Genomic DNA, 27,851 nt, shown 5'->3' with positions numbered 1-27,851 from the left:
TTCTCTACAGTATTCGTGTCATGCATTTTGCCTCCACTTTTCATGAGAGAACCAAAACTACACTCAACCGTTTGAGGTCAGAACTTCCTCATTAACTGAAAATGCCAAGCTAAGTTAAACTGGGTAGTGAAAGATGTACACAGTGAACCACACATTTTTAGTCAGAAGGCCACTTGCCACAAAAAAAAAATAGACAGGGCTTTGTATGAATTTTTAAAAAGATATTGAAGCTACTTCACTAATAGTACTTTGGTTGCAAGACAAATGGATTTCAAACTGATCACCATGATAAGTCTAGTTACCATATGTCACTATACAAAGATATTACACGGTTATTGACTATATTCCTTGCACTGTACATTTCATACCTATAACTCGTTTATTTTGTAAGTGGAGGTTTTTGCCTCTCCATCTCCCTCACCTATTTCTTTCCTTCCGCTCCCACCCTCCTTTCTGGCAAACAAACACCTGTTTGTTCTCTGTATCTATAACCAAGTCCCCTACATGCGAACTTTCAAGTTGCAAACTTTCAAAGATGCAAACATGCGTTTGCACGTACAATCACGTAAGTTAGTTCACGTGTCTGGTGTACATTGTCATGTGCATCCTCTAAAAGTGGTTGTGCTTTTGTGTACTTTACTGTACAGTACTGTATAGAGTACAGTAGTACAGTATCTTTATTTCAAGCTAGATCTGCAAGAGGACAACTTCATTAAACTCCTTGCTGTGCAACACAAGGAGCTTACTAATGAAGACCTGATGGAATTGGAGGCCCAGAGAAATGATGAAGAGAGACAAGAGGAAGAAGAAGTAACTGAAGAACCAAAGAGATTCACGACGCAGGAAATGGCAAGGGGATTGTCTTTATTTGAAGAGGCACTGTTAGTTTTTGAGGCACAGGATCTGAATGTAGAACAGTGCACGAAGGTTGCAGCAGCCGTTCAGAATGCAATCCAGGGCTACGTATCATCTATGATGGGAAAAAAAGAGCTACTACCCAGACATCACTGAATCGTGTTTTCAAGAGGGTAGACAGAATTGAATCCAGGAAGGAACCAGAACATGTGCTATCAACATCAGGCGTGAGTGAAACTGCAGCTTGCCCTCTGTCTCCTACTGTAGATAATCCTTCAGCTCTACCATTTCCCACCTCCTCTCCCTCCTCCAGGCAGTAACTCTTCTTGCCTATTTACTTGATGCCAGCCCCTGTGTACCAGCTGTTGTACTGTACTATTGTACTTTTCAAGGTACCATGCTGTAAGATTAAAAATGTTTTATTTTTTGTTTGTTTGTTTTTTATTATTTGTGTGAAAAGTATTATAAACCTATTACAGTACAGTACTATATAGCTGATTGTGTTAGTTGGCTACCTAGGCTAACTTTGTTGGACTTACGAACAAATTGGACTTACAAACGCACTCTTGGAATGGAACTCGTTCATATGCAGGGGACTTACTGTATAAAACTGATGTCGATAATACAGTGTATTAGTGCTAGTGCTGCCATAACAAAATGCCACATGCTGCATGCGATTTAAAACAACAGACATTTATTGTCTCACAGTACTGCAGACTGGAAGACCCAACATCAATATGCCTTCTGGGTCATGCTCTCTCAGACTGATCTAGGAGAAGCTCTTCTCGCTTCTGGTAATTGTTGGCAATCCTTAGCATTCCTTGGCTTATAGGTAATCATTTCAGTCACATGGCTGTCTTTTCCTTTTGTCTTCACATAGTCTTCCCTTTTTTAGAGTCTGTCACTGAATCCAAATTTCCTCTTTTTATAACACCACTAAAGCTAAAGAGATTGGGGCCCGTAGGAATGATTTTATATCAACTATTACCTTTGCCACATTTATAATTTCCAAATAAGGCCACAGTCGGAGGTCCTGGGGGTTAGAATTTCAACACGACCTTTTAGGCTCATAATTCAACCCATAAGAGAGAAGAAGAGGAATTTTATTGAACCTATACATAACTAGAAGTTCACAAAAATTACTTCTATCACCTGGGATAGATCGTATAGTTTTTCATATTAAATATTCATAAATATTAAACAAACTGAATAAAATTATAATTTACCCTCAACTGCAAAGACCCTGTGTAATTACGGATTGCTAGATATTTGGTCTTGTAAAGACTTGCCCCTGGGTCTGAGAACCTGGGCAAACATTTACGACAACATCTCTGTTTAAACAAACACTTTGGTTAAAGTGCATTACAGAATTCATAAGCCCATAAGGAGTATTATTATTTATCAATAAATATTGGTTATATATTGGCTTATTGTCCAGTGAAGGTGCATGCAGATTGTTTATAGTGTTCAGGTGGTATTTCTTCCTGTTCAGAGCCGGGGACAATATATGCCTTCCTTATTTTCTAATGTGTCTTTCCTAATTTCATTTCTCATACCATGAGAAAATTAGAAGTTTGTTTTCATTGAAACAATATGAATCTTCTAGAGGTTGCAGCTCTTCAGCACCATTCTTTAATGCTCGTGTAATTACATCAAGATGTCCATGAATACTCTTTTCTAGCGGCTCTCTCAAAGGTTGTTACTTTTCTTCACTGAAGATCACAAGTGCAAATCTAATAAAAATATGCAGAAAATGTGACCAATAATTAATTTTTGAGACATAGGAAATTTATCATGCACAATTTCATGGCATAATTGTAAAGCAACACATTTTCCAACCATGTCTTCATTGAATTATTTAAACCATAAGCCCCGCTTTCCTAAGGAAAATTTTATGGCAACCACACTCATGAATTTAGATGTAAGAATATGAAAAAATAAATATCAAGTGAATCTATGTAGAATAAATATGATATCACATCATGACTAAATTGAATTTTATCTAGGAATGCAAAGTAATTCTGTAACATTAAAAAATTATAAATGTCATTCACTACATTAAAAGATTAAGGAATAGAAACCAGGAGACCATCAAAATAGATGCAGAAAACAAAAGCATACAAGAAAATTAAAAATCTCTACCTATAAAAAAAAATCTCTTAGCAAACAGAAATAGAAAAGAACTGCCTTAACTTTTAAAAAAAGGGTATAAAAAACTAGATGCAACATGACTAATGTGTAAATGTCAGACGCATTTTCTTTAAAATGTGGAACAATGTTTACCATCAGTATTGTCCTGGCAGTCCTACCCATTTTAATTAGACAAGAAATAAGTAATTTTTTAATACAGGAAAAATAAAACTGTTATTACTAGATGTTATGTTTTATAGTATTTAAATGAATCCACAAATTATTAGAAAATTATGAATTTTCAGGATGTATGTTGAAGAGGACAAGAATATCCCAAACCGTTACATTTCTAAAAAACAACTATTTTAAAAGATAATAAAATTACATAATTGCACCAGCAAAAGCATTAGATACATATAATAGGGACACAGGTAATAAATAATATGCAGTAACTGTTTAGAAAAATTGTAAGTTATATAAGGCAAAAGTCAGTAAAAGATATACATTGTAAATGAATAAGAAAATAATATATAAATACAACACTCCCAAAATTAACCTATAGATTCTGTGAAATTACAAGATTCTTCTAAAGTTGATATAGAAAAGCAAAGATCCAGGCCATTTGAAAAGTAGAAAAATAATAAGGAAATTACTTTAATAATCATCAAGATGTATCATCAGGCTATAATATTAAAGCAGCGAAATACTGAAAGTTCAACAGAAGGAGAGAAAAGCTGATAAATATTAAAACCATCTTACCCATGGCTGTAAGTCCATTACCAGAAACATTTACTCAGTGCATTCTTTTCCTGCAAATCCATTTTCTTTCTGTGTAGCATCTAGCTTTTCCAACACCATCTTCATTAACATAAAAACATATTTCATTCCCTGTCATATTAAACCTACAATAAAGGAATTAAACACTGTGTATTAGGGAGTCCTGTGATTTCTCCCTTGCTCAATGACACCTTTTTAAAAATATTATCTGTCTAGAGTTCTGAAAAAGTATGCTGTCCTTTCTTGCTAGGGTTAAGATATCTGTACCAAATTGGACCATAAGAATCTCCCTTCCAAGAATTTGTATTTGTTAAACTGACATGAAGTTACATGTCAGGAGTAGAGCAACCAGTTTGTAGAAACCAATGGTTCTTAACCCTGGGGTGAGTTTGCCTTCCACGCCCCTGTAAGGGAACTTGGAAATATCTGAAGGCATTTTTGGTTGTAACAAGTGGAGGAGGGTAGGGGGAATTCCTACTGTCTCGTGGGTAGAGGACAGAGAAGCTGCCAACATCCTACGATGCACAAGAAAGTGCTCCCTCCACAAAGCAAGGAATGATTCAGTCCAAACTGTCAGTGGTATTGCTATTGGGAAATTCTAACATAAATTAAGTGGCAAGGTGGTTGGCAGTCATCATTTAGGGTGGTTATACCGGGGTCATGAGTGCAGTGAACTCAGTCTTTTAGGTCCCGTTTTCCATATTGTAAAATGGAAGGTGTGAAGTCCAGGATAAATTGCAATATCTGTGCAAATAAAAGCAGGTTAAAATAAACAAGTTTAACTTACACTGTAAAAGCTGTCAGCAAACAGGTAGCATGAAGCTCGCAGAATAGATATATAATCAGAGAAAACAGGTTAAAATCAAGCAAAAGTTTATTTTTACTGTGTATGTGAATCTCAGGTCTTTATTTTCAAACTAACCAACTAAGAGGTATTTCCCCTTACATCTTGAGTTCCAACCTCTCTGGCTGACTCTTGAAACTACTCTCAGTACATGACACAATCTTCCCTGCTCCATTTTTCCAACATGCAAACAAATCGTGGGCGCTAGAGCAATATAGCTAATGTACAGGTTCTAGAGCAGTCTGCACTACCTAAATCTAAATAATCCCAGAAAGAAAGAAACTCACCAGTTATTAACTATGCTTCCATTCACCCATTGTCCTGTTTGATCTTTGGTCATGTCTCGCCAAATCCAGTGATCAGAAGCACACTTGTATCGCCTAAGAAAATCCTTTAGAGACAAAACAAAATTCAGAATTTTACTTGTCAGTTTTCAATACAACCTATTGTGTCCCTCTGGCTGTGCAGGTTGTGAAGAGTAAGGTGACAAAGTTTCAACTCTTGCTTTCACCAGAAAATAGCTATGCGATTGTGAAGAAGTATTTTACCCTCTGACACTCAGTTTTCTCATTCCTGAAACAAAGATGTGAGAGAAAGTTTCTTTAAGGCTCTTTTGATTCCAAATTGATAAATATTCAGTATGGAAATCTATTTCTCCAGGATTTTTAAACTGTAAACTCCTGGAAAGCTAGACTTTCAACGGAGTTCTTACACAGCCTTCGTAATCATCATATATTTATTACAATGTTTTTTTCACTTCTCAGAAAATAATGTAATACTTTACTTCAACTTTTCTCCCAAACTATCACATGTGCACACACATGCATACACACGAGGGCACATGCTCACACACACCGTGCACATGCACTCACATACACACACACCCCTGATGCATCCAGTTCCTTTAGAATCTAATTCTCAAATTTCATTTTTTTGCAAAATATTTAGATTTCCAAAGACATCATTGAGGGAAAAATTTAATTTTCCTGATATTTCTCCATATTCATTCAATGTTGAAATTTTTTCCTACCTTAGAGCCTTTGTTGCCATAGAATTATGTTATACACAGAAAGTCACTGAGTCTACCCTGCTACTAAGTAGCTGGGAAACTGTAAGTTTGACATTGTATCACTCTATGTTTCAGTTTTATATAAATATAAGGGAATTATGACAGATCACAACACTATGGTCCATTTCTACCTGATAACAGTTACACTGATAACCTTTGGTATTTTAATATACCATCTTCTGTAGCATTTCATGAATTTATTTGAAAAAAATTCAATTCACTGGTCTAAACTATGGGTTTACAACAGAACAGATTAAGAAAACAGTGTCCCTGGATTCATGGTTTCATGTATAGTGAGGAAATTTATGTAAACTTAGAGTTAGAAAATATTCTATTAGATGAGAAGATTATGAGTATAATAAATGCAAAGTGAAATTTTAGTTTACGGCAAGAAGCATCTGGGTCTTTATGGGGGACTTTCATATAGGATGTGCTCTAAGAGGTGGATCTGGAGGGGAAGAGTAGAAGATTCCATGATAAACACAGAAATCCAGGGAGAAAAGGACAATTCCTATTCTAGGCTTAGGAAAGAGCTTGTTTTAAGGCAGAAAAAAATGTAAGGCACGATATATGTATTGGAAACCAACAGGATATACATTACTGGATTTTGGGAAAACTGGATGAAGTTCAGTAGCTGTGGTCTTGGTGACAGGGAACTGGGAGGTGTATTTCCTAAAGCCTGTCCTATGAAAAATGTTGAACATTATTTGCTCAGTAAAGGGTAGCTCATGTAGCTGCTTGTTAAAAAGACAAGGTAATTCTAAATAGGTGCAAATAAATAGGGGAAAATTTCATGAAACAAGCTTCACCTCATTTTAACTAGAAAAATATTTCACAGTTTAAATAAACATATATAATATTTTACTTGAACTATTTAAAGTAAACAGTCCTTTAAAATTCTTTTATACGTTACTTTTACCACTCCTTCACAATACCATATGCGGTAAAGACCTCATTTTGTTTGTTACTCATTATTTTTTTCATCTTGTGGCTAATTTAGCCTTTTTCCCCAAGAAGAACTGTAAGGGCTGTTTAAGGGTTTCTCAGAATGTTCATTTCAAGAGTCTTACAAAATTCAGCAGTGAAACTATTCACTATGGAAGCTCTTTATATTAAATTAAACCTGCATCTTACTTCTTGATTTGGTGTGTCTACTCTTAACATACCTAGTTTTTCACATTTTATTCAGGTTTCTACGTCTTTTCTTCCTTCCAAAATAGTTTAGTTTCCTTACACTGATCTATAAATTGCCCCAGCATAGTTTGTATCTATTTAAATTTGAACCAGTCTTCAGGCATATTGCATAACTATACTTTGTTCACCCTAAAAGTAATACACAATTCTCTTTTAACAATGTTGACTGCTGTGCTGTGCTGCTTTACATTTAAACACATCTTAATTGCACACACACACTTTTATTCACATACACAGAAATTTTAATTAAGTTAATTACCTCTCAAATTGACCCTTTACTTTTAAAGAGATGAAACAAAATTAAAAACATACGCTTGCCGCATAAGAGAGTCTCACACTTGTTAAAGATCTTGGAGATTCTCTTGACTTAACAGAATTTTTCCGTAAATCAGTATTTATTGAACAAAGATCCATTAAGCTTTTTTTTTTAAATTTTTATTTATTTATTTATTTATTTTTGGCTGCGTTGGGTCTTTGTTGCTGCCCACGGGCTTTCTCTAGTTGCGGCGAGCAGGGGCTACTCTTCGTTGCGGTGCGCGGGCTTCTCATTGTGGTGGCTTCTCTTGTTGCGGAGCACGGGCTCTAGGCAAGTGGGCTCAGTAGTTGTGGCTTGCGGGCTCTAGAGCGCAGGCTCAGTAGTTGTGGCACACGGGCTTAGTTGCTCCGCGGCACGTGGGATCTTCCCAGACCAGGGCTCGAACCCATGTCCCCTGCAATGGCAGGCGGATTCTTAACCACTGTGCCACCTTTTAACTTGTACCTGCTTTTACGCTACAGCAATGGATACAATTTCAAATAAAATATGGTGTCTGCTCACTGGAAACTCATACTTCAGCCTAGGGGGAAACTTTCAATTGCACCTATTGCATCACTGGTAGTGAACGCTCTGACGGAGGCTGCCATGAGACCTCAGAGAAAGACAGCAAAGCAAGACTGAGAGGTCAGAGGAAGTTTCCTCAAAGAGAGTGAAATGGAGAATTCCATCCTTTCTCTTTGTGGCTTTTAAAAGGTTTCCAAATAGTATCAAGCTCTTCTATTTGTATTCCTTAAAATGTAAAAGTTAGCTATCAAGTCTACTACTTGATGTGAGTCTTATACTATCCAAATAAGATATCACTAAGTTTTTCAGCTGTATCTCCTATGGCATGTTCTGAACATCTGCAATATTGTGCATCTAAAGACAGGCATGTTTGAAAAGTTTTAAAGACCATAATGGAATTTGAATATTTCTAATATCGCTACTCAATATAATTGATAAGGAATACATATTAAATTACTTACCTTTTCTTCTATAGTGTCAATCATAACTAGGTCAGCATTTTGAGACAAACAGTTATACGTACTTGAATTCCAATCTCCTTCTTCTTTAGAAAAATAATAGCATTTATCTTGGAAACCAATCCAATTATCTGGGCAAAAATACTGAGCACCCGGATCTTTTTTAACTGTAACTGAGATAAATACATATCTTAAGAATCAGATGAAATAATATGCCACTGTGTTTTGAGATCATTGAATAAAGACAGGATTGTGATGTAAAATATTATGATCATGGCCAGAATTGCATATCTATCCCATAACAAGTTGAAAAACAAACTTCATGTTAGGTTAAATGACAGCAGTCCAGAATGTGACAGGACACTCACATTGCTTTCAACTCCAAACTCAGTGATATATAGGCTTTCCTAGAGCAGTGTCATTTCACTTGTGTTAAGTCCCTTTCGTCATTTCTGGGTAAATGAAATACAATGAAATCCTAGCATTATCTGGTGGTAATAAAAACACTAATTTATATTAGACTGTTATAAATTAGGACACAGGTTTTAATCTCTAAGAAAGCAATGAAAATAATAAAACAATAACAAGATATGTATTGGGTTTCCTGTTGTCAGCTAGGTACCACCATCACTGTGTGGTTCTGGGTTAACCAATAAAAAGAACCCATATGAGTTTGGTACTGGCACAAAAACAGAAATATAGATCAATGGAACAGGATAGAAAGCCCAGAGATAAACCCACACACATATGGTCAACTTATCTTTGATAAAGGAGGCAAGCATATACAGTGGAGAAAAGACAGCCTCTTCAATAAGTGGTGCTGGGAAAATTGGACAGGAACATGTAAAAGTATGAAATTAGAACACTCCCTGACACCATGCTCAAAAATAAACTCAAAATGGATTAAAGACCTAAGTGTAAGGGCAGACACTATCAAACTCTTAGAGGAAAACATAGGCAGAACACTCTATGACATACATCACAGCAAGATTCTTTTTGACCCAGCTCCCAGAGAAATGGAAATAAGAACACAAATAAACAAATGGGACCTAATGAAACTTAAAAGCTTTTGCACAGCAAAGGAAACCATAAACAAGACCAAAAGACAACCCTCAGAATGGGAGAAAATATTTGCAAATGAAGCAACTGACAAAGGATTAATCTCCAAGATTTACAAGCAGCTCATGCAGCTCAATAACAAAAAAACGAACAACCCAATCCAAAAATGGGCAGAAGATCTAAATAGACATTTCTCCAAAGAAGATATACAGATGGCCTACAGACACATGAAAGAATGCTCAACATCATTAATCATTAGAGAAATGCAAATCAAAACTACAATGAGATATCATCTCACACCGGTCAGAATGGCCATCATCAAAAAATCTAGAAACAATAAATGCTGGAGAGGGTGTGGAGGAAAGGGAACACTCTTGCACTGTTGGTGGGAATGTAAATTGATACAGCCACTATGGAGAACAGTATGGAGGTTCCTTAAAAAACTACAAATAGAACTACCATACGACCCAGCAATCCCACTACTGGGCATATACCCTGAGAAAACCATAGGTCAAAAAGAGTCATGTACCAAAATGTTCATTGCAGCTCTATTTACAATAGCCAGGACATGGAAACAACCTAAATGTCCATCGACAGATGAATGGATAAAGAAGATGTGGCACATATATACAATGGAATATTACTCAGCCATAAAAAGAAATGAAATGGAGGTATTTGTAATGAGGTGGATGGAGTTAGAGTCTGTCATACAGAGTGAAGTAAGTCAGAAAGAGAAAAACAAATACAGTATGCTAACACATATATACGGGATCTAAGGGAAAAAAAAAAAAAAGGCCATGAAGAACCTAGTGGCAAGACGGGAATAAAGACACAGACCTACTAAAGAATGGACTTGAGGATATGGGGAGGGGGTGGGGTGAGATGTGACAGGGTAAGAGAGTGTCATGGACATATATACACTACCAAATGTAAAATAGATAACTAGTGGGAAGCAGCCGCATAGCACAGGGAGATCAGCTTGGTGCTTTGTGACCACCTAGAGGGGTGGGATGGGGAGGGTGGGAGGGAGGGAGATGCAAGAGGGAAGAGAAATGGGAACATATTGTATATGTATAACTGATTCACTTTGTTATAAAGCAGAAGCTAACACACCATTGTAAGGCAATTATACCTGAATAAAGATGTTTAAAAAAAAAAAAAAAAAAAAAGAAGTATTGGGGGGGTGGAATGAATTGGCAGATTGGGCTTGACATATAGGCACTAATATGTATAAAATAGATAACTAATAACCTGCTGTATAAAAAATATATAAAATAAATTTTTTTTTAAAAGAAAGAAAAAAAAAAAAGAACCCATATGAAATTTAGAAGATGGAAATAAAGCAGAAGCCATTATTCTTGGAAATGCTGGACACAGGAAGTTCACAGGCCTTTTCATGAGTTTCCCTTTTGTAGTCTTGGCGTCTAGATGTGTTAGCTTCCTCTAATCTGTGGGTTCTCCAAACACATTAGTGCTTTAAGCCAAAATCATTAGTGACTATTTCTTCTTCAGCTTTGTGGCCTTCCAGACCATCATTCCCCACCTCCAGTGGTGTTATGCATAATTCTTATGTTAAAGTCCTATTCCATGGTAACTTGCCTTATTGTGGAGATCCTTTTGAAATCTATAGAAATAGTAGAAATAAAATTTGTATTCTTGTTATATCTGTACTGTCTATTTTTCTGAACACACCCAGACTAACTCAGTTCTTGGTACTAAAAGTGATTCTAAAGGAACAGAACCTTAAGGATGAGGCATGCTATTGGTTTTCCAATGTGATTTACATTAAAGGCACTGACCCAGTCACCAGTTGTAAATGGGATACTGGTGGTCTATGGTGCACAGAAGTAAAACAATTAGTTACATGATCACTTGCAGTCACCTGATGCCAAATACCTGTAGAAGGTAAACATTTTAGGCACCCTTCTCTTAATTACTGATATAACAATGGGCAAAATGTGTAAGGATAATAACATCTGAACACCATGATTAACAAAATTAAGTCAGTTGACATACATAGAGGGCTACATGCAACAACTACTGAATATACATTTTTGAAAGTGCATATGAAATATTTACTAAAATGTGGGACAATAAAGTTGTAACAACAAATTTTAAAGATTGAAAACATTTACTGTGTGCCACCTGACTACAGTAGAATTGAGCCATATATCAATAAAAAAAGAAAATAAAAAAATCACCAAAGTCTGTAAATTAAGAAATGCAATGCTAAATAACTCATAAATCAAAGAAGAAAAAGAAATCTTGGGAAACAAAATATATTTAGAGGCTTCCCTGGTGGCGCAGTGGTTGAGAATCTGCCTGCCAATGCAGGGGACATGGGTTCGAGCCCTGGTCTGGGAAGATCCCACATGCCACAGAGCAGCTAGGCCCGTGAGCCACAACTACTGAGCCTGCGCGTCTGGAGCCTGTGCTCCGCAACAAGAGAGGCCGTGATAGTGAGAGGCCCGTGCATCGCGATGAAGAGTGGCCCCCGCTTGCCACAACTAGAGAAAGCCCTCGCACAGAAACGAAGACCCAACACAGCCCCCCAAAATTAATTAATTAATTAATTAATTAAAAAAGTATATATATATTTTGAACTGAAGTTAATTACATATATTTTGGTGATATATGTGATATATGGTATACATATATATACATAAAATACCAAAAATTATGGATACAACTAAGCTTGTGGGCCTTGCTCTTTTTTTTTCGGCTGCACTGTGTGGCTTGTGGGACCTTAATTCCCTGACCAGGGATTGAACCTGGACCCTCAGCAATGGAAGCATGGAATCCTAACCACTGGACCACCAGGGAATTCCCCTAAACTTGTGGAACACAACACATTTCCTTAAATCTTAGAAGAAAATTTATTGGCTTAAATTTATGTTTTTAAAAAAAGGGAGGCTTTAAAAAGAAAATTATCTATCTCAAAAAGTTAGTAAGAGTGATAAATTAAAACCAAAGTAGAAAGACTCCATTAAAAAAATAAGATGAGAAATCAGTTGAATATAAATTAATGTAAAACAAAAAAAGCAAGGAACTCATTGGCTTTTTGAATCATCTAGAATAGACAGAACACTAGGAAAACTAATAAAAGAAAAAAATCTTTTTAAAGGGAAATAAATGAATTAGCAATACTAGGAATAAAAAAGAAAAGACATTTCTGAACAACAAAACTTAGCACAACTGACAAATGAAAGGTAAATGTGAATAAATACTCTATCTAGTAAAGAAATTAAACCTTTCATTAAAAAAATTCTACACAAAGAAATCTCCCAGTCCAGGTGGCTTCAATTGTGAATACTTCTAATCATTTAGGTAAGACATAACAACAATATTACACAACCTTTTTCAGAAAACGGAGTAGGAGAGAATCCTTTACAACTCAGTTTTAGAGGCCAGCATAATCTTAATATCAATACCTGACAATACTATTATAAAAATGAGAAATTATAGTTCAGGCTTGTATGAACATATGTGCATATTATCTTAAACAAAATATTAGCCAGTTTAATTCAAGAGTGCTAAAAAGGTTAATATTTTGTCATCAAATTGAGTTTATTCCAGACAGGAAGGTTTAGTTTAACGTTTTTAAAAAGTCTGTGTAATTCAACACATTAACAGAAAAAAGAGACAAACTAAGTATATCTCAATAGCACTTGATAACATTCTATGCCCTTTCAGAATAAAACCTTTTAGCTATCTAGGAATTAAAGGAAACTCCCTTTATTTGATTAAGAATATTGATAAATAATCATTCATAATAGAGAAATATTTAAAACTTTCTCATGTATATTAAGAATGAGATAAGGATGCAAGTTCTCAGTACTTCTCCTAAACTTTTTACTGAAAGTACTAGCCAGTAAAATAAGGCAATACAAATATATAAAAAGATATAAAGATTTCAACCTAATAAATAAAATCATTATTATTTGCAGATAATCTGAATGTTTACATAAACATACAAATGAAAATAAAGATAAAATATTAAAATTAATAGTTAATATAAAACACACCTTAATGAAATCAAAAGAAAAATCATATTAATTCTGTTTTCAGATTACAGTGGAATTAAAATAGAAATAAATAACAAAGATAATTGGAAAATCCCAAAATATGTAGAGATTAAACAACATACTTCTAAATAACACATGGGTCAAAGAAGGAATATAGAGAAATTTAAAAGCAATTTGAACTAAATGAACATGAAAACACAACTTATCAAAATTTTGGGCATGCAGCAAAAGCAGTCCTTAGAGAAAAATATATAGCATTGAATTCATACATTAGAAAAGAAGAAAGGTCTAAAATCAATAATCTACATTCTCTCCTTAGGAAACCAGTAAAAGAAGAGAAAGTTAAACCCAAGGAAAACAGAAAAGAAATAATAAGAATCAAAGCAAAAAGCAATTAAATTGAAAATGGGAAATTAATAGAGAAAATCAACAAAATCAAAAGCCAGTTCTTTGCAAAGAACAATAAAATCAGTAAGCCTCTAGCCAAGTTAACTTAGAAAATAAAGGAGAGAAGACACAAATTAATATCAGAAATGGAAGAGAGGACATCACTACAGATGCCACGGAAGATAATAAAGGAATACTATGAACAAGTTAATGCCCTCAAGTTTAATAACTTATATGAAATGGACCAACTCCTTGAAAGATACAATCTTCCAAAACTCACAAAAGAAGAAATAAACAATGTGAATAGGCTTATATCTATTAAAGAATAATTACTGACTTAATAAACAGTAATGTCCTAAAAAACAGAAAGGAGCAGGCCCAGATATGTTCACTGGGGAATCCTACCAAACAATTAAGGAAGAAATTATACCGATTCTCTACAATCTCTTTTAGAGGATAAAATCAGAGGGAATACTTCTTAACTCATTTCATGAGGTCAGCATTATCTTAACAACAAAACCAAAGACATTACAAGAAAAGAAAACTACAGACCAGTATCTCTCATGAACATAGACGCAAAAATTCTTAACAAAATATTAGTAAATTGAATTCAACAGTGCACAAAAAGAATTATACACCATGAAAAAGTGGGATTTATCCCAGGTCTGTAAGGCTGGTTCAACATTTGAAAATCAATTAATGTAATCCATTACATCAACAGGCTAGAAAAAGAAAAATCACATGATCATATCAATATAAGCATCTGAAAAACCTAACATTCATTCATGGCAAAAATTCTCAGTGAACTAGGAGTAGAGGGGAACTATCCCAACTTGATAAAGAATATTTACAAAAAAACCCACAGCTAATTTCTTACTTAATGGTGAGAAATTGGATGTTTTCCCTCTAGAATCAGGTACAAGGCAAGGATAGCTCTTCACAAAATATTGTAATTAAATGAGCAGTAAATGTGAAAAGGAGCTTAACAGCATTGGTCATCAAGAAAATGTCAGTTAAAGTCACAACAGGTACCAACAAAGGTACCAACGCACACTCATCAGAATGGCTAAAATGGGTAAAACTGACAACAAAGTGTTGACAGGTATCTTGAGCAACTGGCATCTGCATACACTTTTGGTTGGATTATCTACTATCTATGGTATTATCTACAAAAACTGACCTATGCATACTCTGTGGTTTAATAATCCTTCTCATAAATGTATCCCAAATAATATCCACTATTCACTAAAAGACTAAAAATATAAGGATGTTCAAAGCAACGCAATTAGCAGTAGTCAAAATATGACACAATCCAAATGTCCATCAAAAGTAGAATGATTAATAAATCAATAAAAAGCATGAAATACACTATAGCAAGGATCTGTGAACCACAACGTGAGGCCAAATTCAGAGCTAAAAATGTTTTTACATTCTAAAATAATCAAAATAAAATCTTAATTATTTAAAAATAATTAAAATATAAAAATAATCAAGAGGAATAATGTGTTGTGACACACACAAATTATGTAATATTCAAAGTTTCATGTTCAAATTTATTGAAACACAGGCATGCTCAATTGTTTATGTATTTTCTGTGGCTTTTTTTGCACTACAAATACAGAGTTGAGTAGTGGCAACAGAGATCATATGGCTAGCAAAGCCTAAATTATTACTATCTGCCCCTTTACGTAAAAAATTTTCCAACCCTCTTCTATAACAACGAGTCAGTGAACTTTTACTAGTTATGATTTGGAAGAATCACACAAGCATAATGTGGGACAAAAGAAGCAAGAGGCTAAGGGTTCATGAAAATTGCCATTTTATTTACATAAAAATTTTTAAATGGGCAAAACTAACTTTTGGCAACAGAAGTTAAAATAGTGATTACCACTGGCATGGGAATGTTGAATGGAATGCGAGATTATCAGGCTGAATGATTTTGTCATAATCATTTTTACGTCTCCCCATGTCTTACGTAGGTCGTGTAATTCATAAAAATTCATTCATTGATACTCCTTAAATATATCATGAATAATGGGAAGGGAGTGAGAATAATGAGAAAAGACTATGATTGAGGCAGAAAGGAAAAGGATCATACAATAGGAAGCTCTGAAAATGAAAAATATAAGTGAAGAAATAAAGGATGTAATTTACTCACCTAAGAAAGCAAAGAAAATATTAGCAACTATAGATACTGCTAATAAAATACAAAGGAACATCATACACTTGTTTGTAACACCTGAAACAAAACAAAACAAAAAAACACTTAGATTAAGAAACAGGTAAAAGAAAGACTAAATTTGCATTCAAAACCATACCTTACAAACTTCTTTAGGCAATTTATTCTGATATTTCACAAGGAGATGACACAAAATGTACTTTTCTGTTTGCCATATGAAAAAACCCTGGTTTTTTCTTTTGGCTGAAATTTCTCAGGACATCCTTATATCCAATCCAGATGTTATTATGGATTTTACTGCCACAGTCCAAGGAATCAAATATAGATGACTTTTTCGGGTAGAATTTCCTCAGGCCTGAAGCCACCCTCAGGCCTTCAATACCCTTCTTCTATGGTAAAATATTAGCATATCCTAACGTTCCTTGAATATTTCTAAGAAAATCTACTTTCTACTTAATGAAAAGTTTATTTTAAAGGATAGACAACACAGTATATTTGAAAGGTCACAGAATAATCAAAAAAATTTAGAATTGAGGTTTTTGCCACAAACAAGCAAAGGGAACTTGGACATGTTTCTGTTGTTGTTGTTTTTCTGGTCCTGTATTCTCTGATCTGCAAATCTGATAGAACAGAATAAATCTCTGGTGAGGAATTGTTTTTCTTTTACTAGTATCCATTCAGGAAAAAAAATACGGTGTGTAAGTTTTTTGAAATGAAACATTTTTTAATTTCATATGATTAAAGTATTTATCCTTAATGTAAAACTTCGTGAAATGTAAAAAATTATAGAAGATACTTTAAGATAGACTATAAACTTATTGAGAACATTGATTCTTCCTGTCTTTTTCACCTAGTGAAGAACTAGTTTTTTTTATTGAACAAATTCTTTCCTTAGTAGATGTATAAAAGAAATGAAACTTAAAATAGATCTCAATTTACACTGCGTAGAGATAGCCAGCATTATCATTTGGATTAACTAACATCCTTCCACCCATATATCTCTTTAATCCATTTTTACACATATAACCTCCCTCCCACATACACATAATTTTAAATGAGTACAATCATCTTGTGCCCATTGTTTTAAGTTCTAATGTTTTCTGTTAACACTTTGCTGTTCTTCCCATCTGTGGCAAATTGTTAAAAGTGGCCCCCAAAGAATCAGGTCTTTCTGGGTTCACCACCCCTTTGACATACGATCTTGTTACTTCTCACACCAAGAGGTATTTCCCAACACTTGAACTGGTCTTGTGAATATGAATATGAATTTGAACTGGTCTTGTGTCTCGCTTTGACCAAGAGAATGCAGTAGAAGTGATACTCTGGGACTTCAGAACCCAGACCTTAAGAGACCTTGACCATTAAATAACTCTCTCTCTTTTTTTTTTTTTTTAATTAAAGGATATTATGTGCTATGTTTTCAGGTCTGGTTTATAACAGGAATTAAATAAAAGAAAGCTTTTATTATTTTTTTTCTTGTGTTAGCTCTCCCATTTTTCCATATTTTAATTACTGTGTGTGCAGGAGGTGAAGATTATTTACTGCTGTATTAAGCAGAATTAGTTTTTAAATACATATTCCTATTCACTGTTTCAAGTAGGTCTTTGGCTCTTTTGGTATCCTTTTCTCCAGAATGACTGTTGAAATCAGTGATCCTTTCATTAAAAAAAAAAAATCCTATCTTATTAAAGGGACTATTTTGAGAATCATAAAGGGCTTTAAATAAGACGAAATACTTCTAAGCCACAAGAAGAAAGAAGTGGGTGCCCATCCTGACAATATGAGAACAGAAATAGCAGAACTAGAACCAAAGGGGTTATTGATGTTGGGATATATCTTCTCATAAGTCATCAGTGAAAAGTGTTGACTAAAAACCCTCTTGATGCTTTTGGGCTTACAATACCTGAGAAACACCATATAACGCTGGAGGAAACTCTCCATTCTGTTCGGTATCACCAAACCACCAAGATTAATTATCCTGTCAGCTCAGTGAGATGGGGACTTGGAGTGACATTTAGTTTGATTTAAAGATCTAAAGAATTGGAAATTTATTTCGCTTCTGAATATGCAGGTTCATATTTAAACCTGCTACATGTTTATTTAATCTGTCCACTTCCTGAGCCCTAAAATCTAGTTTTTGACACAGTGTAAACAGCTTTCATTTTTAAAGTTTCTTCTTTCTACTCTTTTACTCAATCCTCAATACCTGTACACTGCACAAATATCCAAAAAACAAAAACAACAGAAACTGTGGGTTCCCTCAGTATGAATTTAGTATTAAAAGATGAATTTCAAAGAAGTTGTTCATAATGTGTTCAACTAAGGAATGTAAAAAAACAGATAATATCCCGGGGCCGCTCAATAAAAACCTATTGAATTAACAATGTAACTAAAATAGTTCTACATGCATTCCTGTTATAATATAAACAGCTAAATATTCCAATTATTTTTTCCCATAGAGAATCTTCCCTGACAACTAATTTCTCTCAGTTTCTGACTGTGATCTTCTCCAAGGAGAGATAAGAGAAAAGATCCAGGGTGACCAATGAATTTAAAACCAAATAAAATCCCCTTTTTTTCTTAGTTTACAGCTATAGAAAAAAATCATAAAATACCAATACATAGAAAGAATAAAAGATAATATTTAAAAAATACAAAAAAGTTAAAAAATGAATTCTATCACACTCTAAGTAACTATTTCAATGGTGTTTAAAATTTCAAATTATATATCTATAGATAATATTATACATACTATATAATATTAAGTAACATATATTTATGTGGTATATATATAATTTATACATAAAATATATAAGTTCATACTGTTGATTGATATATAATGTAGAAATTAACACTGGTTTTATGAGCGGATAGAAAGCATTCTTAAAACTTTTGGTTTAGATATTTTCACATTATCATCTAATATTTGATCCCATTGTCCCTAACCCTCTTTGATCTACTCTTAGAATTATTAAATTGTCAAAAGATGAGGAGTAAAGTATTTATGCATTCCAATATGAACTGCAAAAATATTTTTGACTGTTGCATACACTGGTAGGCGGAAACAAAATTAAACGGCAAATTTTAAAACTCACCATAGTCACTAAATCACAGATAGTTTTATTAAATGCATTTTAGCTTCATTTCCCCCCCCTTCACCCTACTTAAGGAGCCCTGTTGAAATAACTTTGAAAGATTATCCTGTTAGATTTAGAATTTGGATCTTACCTACTCTGAACTTGCTGTTTAATACATCCAGTGCTACCAAATTGTTTTCTAAGGTTTTTTTTTTTTTTTTAAGTACACTTTCTCTCCTTCTCCATTTAAAAATCACCAGAGACTTCTCAAGAATATTAGGGTACCAGCAATTGTTTAGATAAGCGTAGAGGAGGGAGACAATTGTTCTGCTATTAAGCACCTCTAAAGAGTAGTTTATCTTGACTCCACTCATGGTCCATAAACAATCTTTTAAAATATTACAGATATTTGCGAATTATTTCATATCATGTATGTTTTCTAGGCATTGAATGACTGTGGTTCATATTTAACATCTCCTGAAGGACAGGTTTTATTGAATACTTAGTAAAAGTGAAATTAAATCTTGAATGGTCTTACATTATGGATAATCTTCCTCCATTATCAATTAAGATACCATAAAGTGAATCTGAATTAAAAGGACGAAATAGTCAATTACAAATTTTTATTTATGGTGAAGTTAACTGGAAATAGAATTTTTTTTTGCCTTGATGGAAGAAACTACAAAACCCCAAAAAGTCTTCAAAACTTTTCTTTAACAGTATGCTTCATGATTTCAATAAAAAAACCTTCATTCAGAACAACTGAAAATGTTCTTACCTCGTGTCTTTTTATCAGCTTCTTGTCTGCTGTTACCAGTTTGCAGCTCCACTGCCTCCACAGCGGCTGACGGGTTGTTTGATAACACACCATCCAACATCCCTATTCAAAGTTTTAAATTAATGTAAAAAAAAAGTTGTTTTTACAGCACAGCTCCAAACTAGAGTTATGCTACTTTGAAGTAAAACACGCTTTTAACTGATCTCGCAAAAGAAAAGTAATCATGTGATGAAGATTGAGTCATACTATAATCTAGAAAAAGTTTGCTTCCTGTGAAAAAAACCACAAAACAAAATAATTACTGGAAAGGAAGGAAGTTTCACTAAATACTGAAGAGCAAGAAACTGATATATTCTTAGTCCCTCAACAGAGGATCCTCATCTGAACCGTACAGTAAAAAAAACCTTCAAGGGGAATTTTAACTCTCCCGAGAGTGACGTAACTAGTGTCCTTCCAGAGCCACGGGAGATGAGAATACTAATTAATTAAAAGGCCTGCTTTAGGACGTTATGGTTTCATTATCATGTGCTAAGAAAGACCATCTCAAAGGTGATGAAATTAAAGAGAAGAAAGCTATGCTTTAAAGTAGCTACTGAAGCCTTTTCTGTCAAAGACAAACATATGCAGCAGTGCGCGCATGCGCGCGCGCGCGCGCGCACACAAACGCAAAGGAAAAGAAGAGAAAAAGGAACAGGAAGTTAAAAAGTACTCAGAATGTTATCATCAATATTCAAGATGTTAATGCTGTTATGCTAGTGTTATCAGGACACTGTTTCCTTTTCAAATCTCTCCTCATCAGAATTGTGAAGTGATTTCCTATTTCCCCTCAATATACGTAAATATAGTCGTCTTGGTGTCTGTGGGGAATTCGGTCCAGATCCTCCCCTCCCTGCCGCGGATACCAAAATCCGGGGATGCTCAAGTTCCTTACCGTCTACTCTCCCGCCCGCCTTGGAATTCTCCATCCACGGATTCCCATCCGCAGCTGGTTGAATCCCCGGTGTGTAAGCTGCAGATATGGAGGGTGAAATGTATATATATTAAGAAGAAAACTAAAGAAAAGCAGCTGGTGTCCCACAGGCTGCTTCGGGATCAACACCACCTTTGTCTGACAGGCACACTGAGAGGGGAAAAGGAAATAAGAACAGAGAGGAAAGTGGAGTACAAAGGAATGAAAAGAAAGAAAACGTGAAGAGAATAAGAAGTGAAGGATTAAACTCTTCTGGTGGTCTCAAATATATACCTTTGGTCACTTCTGTCATCACCCAAAGTGAAATTATACAAGGTAAACTGCAGAAGGAAGGACAGATAAAATTGTTTCCATTTGGGGACAGAAAGAAGACACAAATTTGGAAGGAAAAATGAACATATTCTACTAAGTCATGACCAAAACATACTATCCCTAGGACTATTAGGAATGCATATATAGGAGAGCACAGGAGTACCTCGTTTTATTGTGCTTTGCAGATACTGCATTTTTTTTTAGAAATTGAAGGTTTGTGCCAACCCTGTGTTGTCAGAAGACGGTGAGCATTTTTCAGCAATAAAATATTTAATCAAGGTATGTACATTTTTTAGACATAACTATTGCACATTTAGTAGACTACAATATAGTATAAACATAACATTTATATGCACCAGGAAACCAAAAAATTCGTGTGACTTGCTTTACTGCAATGTTATCTTTATTGCAGTGGTCTGAAACCAAAACAACTACATCTCCAAGGTCTGTGTGTGCAGGGATTGCATTATCATGGTTGAGTGAAATTTACTTTTGTTCCTGAGGAAGGTCAAGATATAAAATTTGACTCGGAGTATAAAACATTTCCAGTTCCTCAGAATGTTCCCTGATGCACCTTTGCAGTTCATTCCCCTACTCCATAGCCAGGCAGCCCCTAACCTATCAATGGAGATGAGTTTTGCTGGTTTTAGAATTTTATATAAATGGAAACACACAGTTTGCATTCTTTGTGAGTTTGGTGTCTTTTGCTCAGCATAATGTTTTTGAATTTCATCCATATGGTTGTACAGACCAGCAGTTCATTCTTTTTTATTGCTGCATGGTATTTCATTATGTGGATATATGAAAGTTTGTGTATCATTAGCCCATTGAGTTGTTTCCAATTTTTGGCTATTGTACATTAAACTGGCATCACTGTATCTGTTAAAGTCTTTCTGTGGACATTTATTTTATAATCTTTTGAGGAAATATCTAGGAGTAGAATTGCTAGGTCATATAGAAAATATGTATTTGTGTCTCCTCCTCTTTTTTGTGATACTAACACTTACATGTGATCTGGGAGGTGATGGCTGTGTCTATCACCTTGGTTGTGGTGATGGTATCATGTGTGTTTGCATATGTCCAAACTCATCAGATTGCATGCATTAAATACAAGTTTTTTGGTTATAAATTCTACCTCAAGCTTTTTTTTTTAATGATAATATGTTTAAGTTTATAAAAATATAACATTATCCAAAGAAGTTGTACTATACCCACCATTAATGTAGAACAGTTCCAGTTACTCCACATCAATGGCAACATTTGATATGGTCAGACTTTTTAACTGTAATCATTCAGGTAGGTTTGTAATATTGGGCGGTTTCTATGATGCATTTATGCCCAATGTGGCTGATTTCAAGCTACCAGTGTGACATTACTGAATACCAGAATTGAAAAGAGTTGTGTAGTAGTACACCACTACACAGTATTTCTATTATACAGATATAATAGATGGAAACAACTTCATGCATAGATAATAGTAAAAATAATCAGAAATTCATGAGTTCTGTGTTTTTATTATCTTTGTTTCTAATATGATTTATTTAACTTTAAGTTTAGATAATGTAATTTTCACTAATGGCTATGATTAATGATTGGACTTCAATTATTGAAAGAGAAGTGAGGTCCTCAGAAGGAAGACCTCTTTAATTCTGTGACTAGGATAAATCATAATGATTCCCCCAGTCCATCCCTAAAGCAACTTGTATTAGTCTTCTCAGGCTGCCGTAACAAAATACCTTGTGGCTTAAACAATAGACACTTATTTTCTCACAGTTCTTGGAAATCCAAGATCGAGGTGCCAGATGGTAGGTGTCTGCTGAGATCTCTCTTCCTGGCTTACAGATGGCTGCCTTTTCACGGTGTCCTCATATTACTTTTTTTCTGTGTGCAGGAAAAGAAAGCACACTCTCTGGTGTCTCATCCTTCACTAATAAGGACACCAATCCTATGAGATTAGGGCCCAACTCAATGTCCTCACTTAACCTTAATTATCTTGATAAAACCCTATTTCCAAATACAGTCACATTGGAAGTTAGGGCTTCAATATATGAATTTGGTGGGGGACAAAATGTAGTCCTTAATTTTCCATCCTCTGGCTCCCAGACTTCATGTCCTTCTCATTGTTAAATACATCCATCCCATCCCAACAGCCTCAAGAGTCTCAGCCCATCCATCATCAATTCCAAGTCCAAAGTCTCAGCCAAATCAGGTATGGTGAGGCTCTAGGTGTGATTCATCCCAAGGCAAAATTCTTCTGTACCTGTGAAACTGAAACCATCCAAGTTATGGGCCTCCATAATACAAGGATAGGAGAGGATCAAGATAGACATAAGATAGACATTCCCATTCCAAAAGGGAGAAATCAGAAAGAATAAAGGTGTGATATGTCCCATGCCAATCCAAATTCTAGTGAGGCAAACTCCATTAGCTCTTAAGGCTCAAGAATATCCTCTTTGACCTGATGTTCTGCCCTCTGGACCTACCAGGGCAGCAGTGTCATCCCCAGGGCCTAAGGTGGAGGCCCTGCCTCTTCTACTCTGATGATAGCCTTGTCCCTGAGGCTCTGAGTGGGGGCAGCCTGGCCTGCTGGAGCTGAGGAGGTGGCCTCACACTCAGAAATCGAGGAGGAAAATGTCTTGTCCCCCGCTCCCCACCCCTGCTTGTTTCTGTATGCTCTGGGCCTAGGGTGGGAGTGGTAGCCCTGATGATCTCCAAATTGTCTTCAGGACCATCCTTCTTGAAGGATAAAGCATGTTCACAGCTGGATAGCTGCATAGAATCCCAGAAGTCTGAGAACCTTCCTTTATTTCATCCTACCTCTGCTCCCTTTATTTCAAACTTGCAGTGTCTCTGCTGGTGTATTTCTACCTCTATCCCTGGCTTCTGATGATATGGTTAATTACAATCATGGATAATCTCTTTATGGAGTGGTTGTCCATCCACACCCTTGGTATCTTCTCCAGAGCATGCTTTCTCATTTTTTGTATATGGATAGGCTGAGAATTTTCCAAATCCTCAATTTCTGGTTCCTCTTTGCTTAATGATTTCTGAATTTATCTCTCTCCTCTCACATTTTACTATAAGTAGTAAGGACAAACCAGGCAGGACCTTCAACACTTTGCTTAGATATCTCCTCAGCTAAGTATCCAATTTCACTGCTCACAATTTCTACCTTCCACAAAACACTAGAACATAATTCATCCAAGTTATCTGCCACTTTATAACGAGGTAGTTGAAAAGAATCAAACAAAATAGCCACCTTTACCTTGCACCGTAGAGAATTTTAACCAGAAATGAACAAGTCTTTCCATTTTCATTCACCAACATATCCTGTGTGGTTTTAGACAGCAGTGCCTGAGTAAATTTTGATTATTTTTGGACTTCCTTTTAGTTTTTGGTTCATTGTGCCTAGGAGAAATATCCAAGGCTGAGGCTATTCTCCATTTTCTTTTCTCATTTTCTGGGTAATATCACATGAAAACATTCGAGGAAATGGAGAATGAAGATGGTTATATTAGGGGATATATGTATATGTATAGCTGATTCACGTTGCTGTACAGTAGAAACTAACACAATATTGTAAAGCCACTATACTCCAATAAAAATTAAAGAAAAAAAAGATGGCTATATGCTGCTGGAATTCAAGAATCGCTTCAAATCCAGAAAAAGTTCTAAAGGTAGGAATATTGTTCCCCTTCATTCACACTCCAGTTTAAAATTGAGTTATTCTCTTAGGAGAATAATTATCTTTGATATTTTTAAGTGCTAAAATTAACCATATTCTGGCATTTTAAAAGACGTTCATAAATTGTCTAAGATAAATTGTTCAGACTCATGTAAGCATCAACAGTAAAAAGACAATTCTGCAACCATGATGCCAGAGAAATGCTAACAGCATAATGTATAATCCCATCAAAGTAGTAGCATGAGAATAAGAATGTAACTTTCAACTAAAAGGTCAAAAATAGTATTTTTACATAAATTATTTCTCCTACAAAACATAAGAAAGAGACGCAACTATCTGGGTGTGTTATCTACATGAAGAGGTAGGTTATACTTCGAAGGTAAAGAACAAGTACTGATGGTGGGAGTAGCAGTGGTATATAGTGTTTTACAGCCCTAAAAGCATTTTTATACAGACATGTTGTATTTTTTAATCTTCACAAAACATCGATGGGATTGGCAGAATAATCCATTGGAAATGAGGGTAGGGTAAGAAAAAAGAAAACATTTATCTTTGCTCCTTGAGGCTGCTGTATCCGGGACAAGGTTGTTTTTGGGGTTTTGGTCTTTATTTTAGATCTGTTACAAGTTCTTTAGACAAGTTTAATAAACAACATACTAGTGTCTAAATTTACTCTTTCTAAAATAAATTATTTTATTTTTTTAACATCTTTATTGGAGTATAGTTGTTTACAGTCTTGTGTTAGTTTCTGCTGTATAACAAAGTGAATCAGCTATGTGTATACATATATCCCCATATCCCCTCCCTCTTGAGCCTCCTTCCCACCGTCCCTACCCCACCCCTCTAGGTCATCGCAAATCACTAAGCTGATCTCCCTGTGCTATGCAGCTGCTTCCCACTAGCTATCTATTTTACATTTGGTAGTGTATATATGTCAATGCTACTCTTTCACTTCGTCCCAGGTTACCCTTCCCCCTCTTCATGTCCTCAAGTCCATTCTCTACGTCTGTGTCTTTTTTCCTGTCCTGTCCCTAGGGTCATCAGAACAATATCTTTTTTAGATTCCATATATATGGGTTAGCATATGGTATTTGTTTTTCTCTTTCTGACTTACTTCACTCTGTAGGACAGACTCTAGGTCCACCCAACTCACTACAAATAACTCAATTTCATTTCTTTTTATGGCTGAGTAATATTCCATTGTATATATGTGCCACATCTTCTTTATCCATTCATCTGCTGATGGACACTTAGGTTGCTTCCATGTCCTGGCTATTGTAGCTAGTGCTGCAATGAACATTGTGGTACATGTCTCTTTTTGAATTATGGTTTTCTCAGGGTATATGCCCAGTAGTGGCATTGCTGGGTCATATGCTAGTTCTATTTTTAGCTTTTGAAGGAACTTCCATACTGTTCTCCATAGAGGCTGTATCAATTTACATTCCCACCAACAGTGCAAGAGGATTGCCTTTTCTCCACACCATCTCCAGCATTTAATGTTTGTAGATTTTTTGATGATGGCCATTCTGACGAGTGTGCGGTGACACCTCATTGTAGTTTTGATTTTCATTCCTCTAATGATTAGTGATGTTGAGCATCCTTTCATGTGTTTGTGGCAGTCTGTATATCTTCTTTGGAGAAATGTCTATTCAGGTCTTCTGCCCGTTTTTGGATTGGGTTGTTTGTTTTTTTGATATTGAGCTGTATGAGCTACTTGTATATTTTGGAGATTAATCCTTTGTCAGTTGCTTCGTTTGCAAATATTTTCTCCCATTCTGAGAGCTGTCTTTTCATCCTGTTTATGGTTTCCTTTGCTGTGCAAAAGCTTTTGAGTTTCCTTAGGTCCCATTTGTTTATGTTTGTTTCTATTTCCATTACTCTAGGAGGTGAGTCAAAAAGGATCTTGCTATGATTTATGCCATAGTGTGTTCTGCCTATGTTTTCCTCTAAGAGTTTTATAGTGTCTGGCCTTATATGTAATCCATTTTGAGTTTATTTTTGTGTATGGTGTTAGGAAGTGTTCTAATTTCATTCTTTTACATGTAGCTGTTCAGTTTTCCCAGCACCACTTACTGAAGAGGCTGTCTTTTCTCCATTGTATATTCTTGCCTCCTCTGTCAAAGATAAGGTGACCATATGTGCATGGGTTTATCTCTGGGCTTTCTATCCTGTTCCATTGATCTTTATTTGTGTTTTTGTGCCCATACCATACTGTCTTGATTACTGTAGCTTTGTAGTATAGTCTGAGGTCAGGGAGCCTGATTCCTCCAGCTTTGTTTGTCTTTCTCAAGATTTCTTTGGCTATTCGGGGTCTTTTGTGTTTCCATACAAATTGTGAAATTTTTTGTTCTAGTTCTGTGAAAAATGCCATTGGTAGTTTGATAGGGGTTGCATTGGATCTGTAGATTGCTTTGGGTAGTATAGTCATTTTCACAATGTTGATTCTTCCAATCCAAGAGCATGGTATATCTCACCATCTGTTTGTATCATCTTTGATTTCTTTTATCAGTGTCTTATAATTTTCTGCATACAGGTCTTTTGTCTCCTTAGGTAGGTTTATTCCTGGGTATTTTATTCTTTTGGTTGCAATGGTAAATGGGAGTGTTTCCTTAATTTCTCTTTCAGATTTTTCTTTGTTAGTGTATAGGAATACAACAGACTTCTGTGCAGTAATTTTGTATCCTGCTACTTTACCAAATTCATTGATTAGCTCTAGTAGTTTTCTGGTAGCATCTTTAGGATTCTCTAAGTATAATATCATGTCATCTGCAAACATGACAGTTTTACTTCTTCTTTCCTGATTTGGATTCCTTTTATTTCTTTTTCTTCTATGATTGCTGTGGCTAAAACTTCCAAAACTGTGTTGAATTATAGCAGTGAGACTGGGCCACCTTGTCTTTTTCCTGATCTTAGAAGAAATGGTTTCAGGTTTTCACCTTTAAGAATGATGTTGGCTGTGGGTTTGACATATATGGCCTGTATTATGTTAAGGTAGGTTCTCTCTATGCCCATTTTCTGGCAAGTTTTTATCATAAATAGGTGTTGAATTTTGTCAAAAGCTTTTTATGCATCTATTGAGATTATCATGTTTTTTATCCTTCAGTTTGTTAATATGGTGTATCACATTGATTGATTTGCATATATTGAAGAATCCTTGCACTCCTGGGATAAACCCCACTTGACCATGGTGTATGATCCTTTTAATGTGCTGTTGGTTTGTGTTTGCTAGTAT

General features: G+C 35.2%; 1 protein-coding gene across 7 annotated transcripts; it reads right to left on the bottom strand.

The window, feature by feature from the left end:
* Positions 1 to 1,538: 1,538 nt before the first annotated feature.
* Positions 1,539 to 19,854, bottom strand: CLEC2B (C-type lectin domain family 2 member B). Of its 7 annotated transcripts, none has more exons than XM_007196096.2 (6): positions 19,653 to 19,854; positions 15,777 to 15,857; positions 8,151 to 8,320; positions 4,894 to 4,997; positions 3,745 to 3,887; positions 1,539 to 2,588 (listed from the first exon to the last, which is right to left on the bottom strand). In XM_007196096.2, the coding sequence occupies exons 1-5, from the start codon at positions 19,750 to 19,752 to the stop codon at positions 3,779 to 3,781; spliced, it is 564 nt and encodes a 187-aa protein (XP_007196158.1). In that variant the 5' UTR covers positions 19,753 to 19,854; the 3' UTR covers positions 1,539 to 2,588; positions 3,745 to 3,778. The 7 variants fall into 7 exon arrangements, 4 of the variants coding, with proteins under 4 accessions (XP_007196158.1, XP_007196159.1, XP_007196162.1 ...); XM_007196097.2 differs by having other exon boundaries at positions 8,151 to 8,314; XR_452340.1 differs by lacking the exon at positions 1,539 to 2,588 and adding an exon at positions 4,416 to 4,506 and having other exon boundaries at positions 3,803 to 3,887.
* Positions 19,855 to 27,851: the final 7,997 nt, after the last annotated feature.

Source organism: Balaenoptera acutorostrata, chromosome 11 (assembly GCF_949987535.1).
Source record: "Balaenoptera acutorostrata chromosome 11, mBalAcu1.1, whole genome shotgun sequence".
Classification (NCBI taxonomy): Eukaryota; Metazoa; Chordata; class Mammalia; order Artiodactyla; family Balaenopteridae; genus Balaenoptera; species Balaenoptera acutorostrata.
Note: the sequence above shows the minus strand (reverse complement) of the source record. Positions and strands in the feature narration are given on the sequence as shown.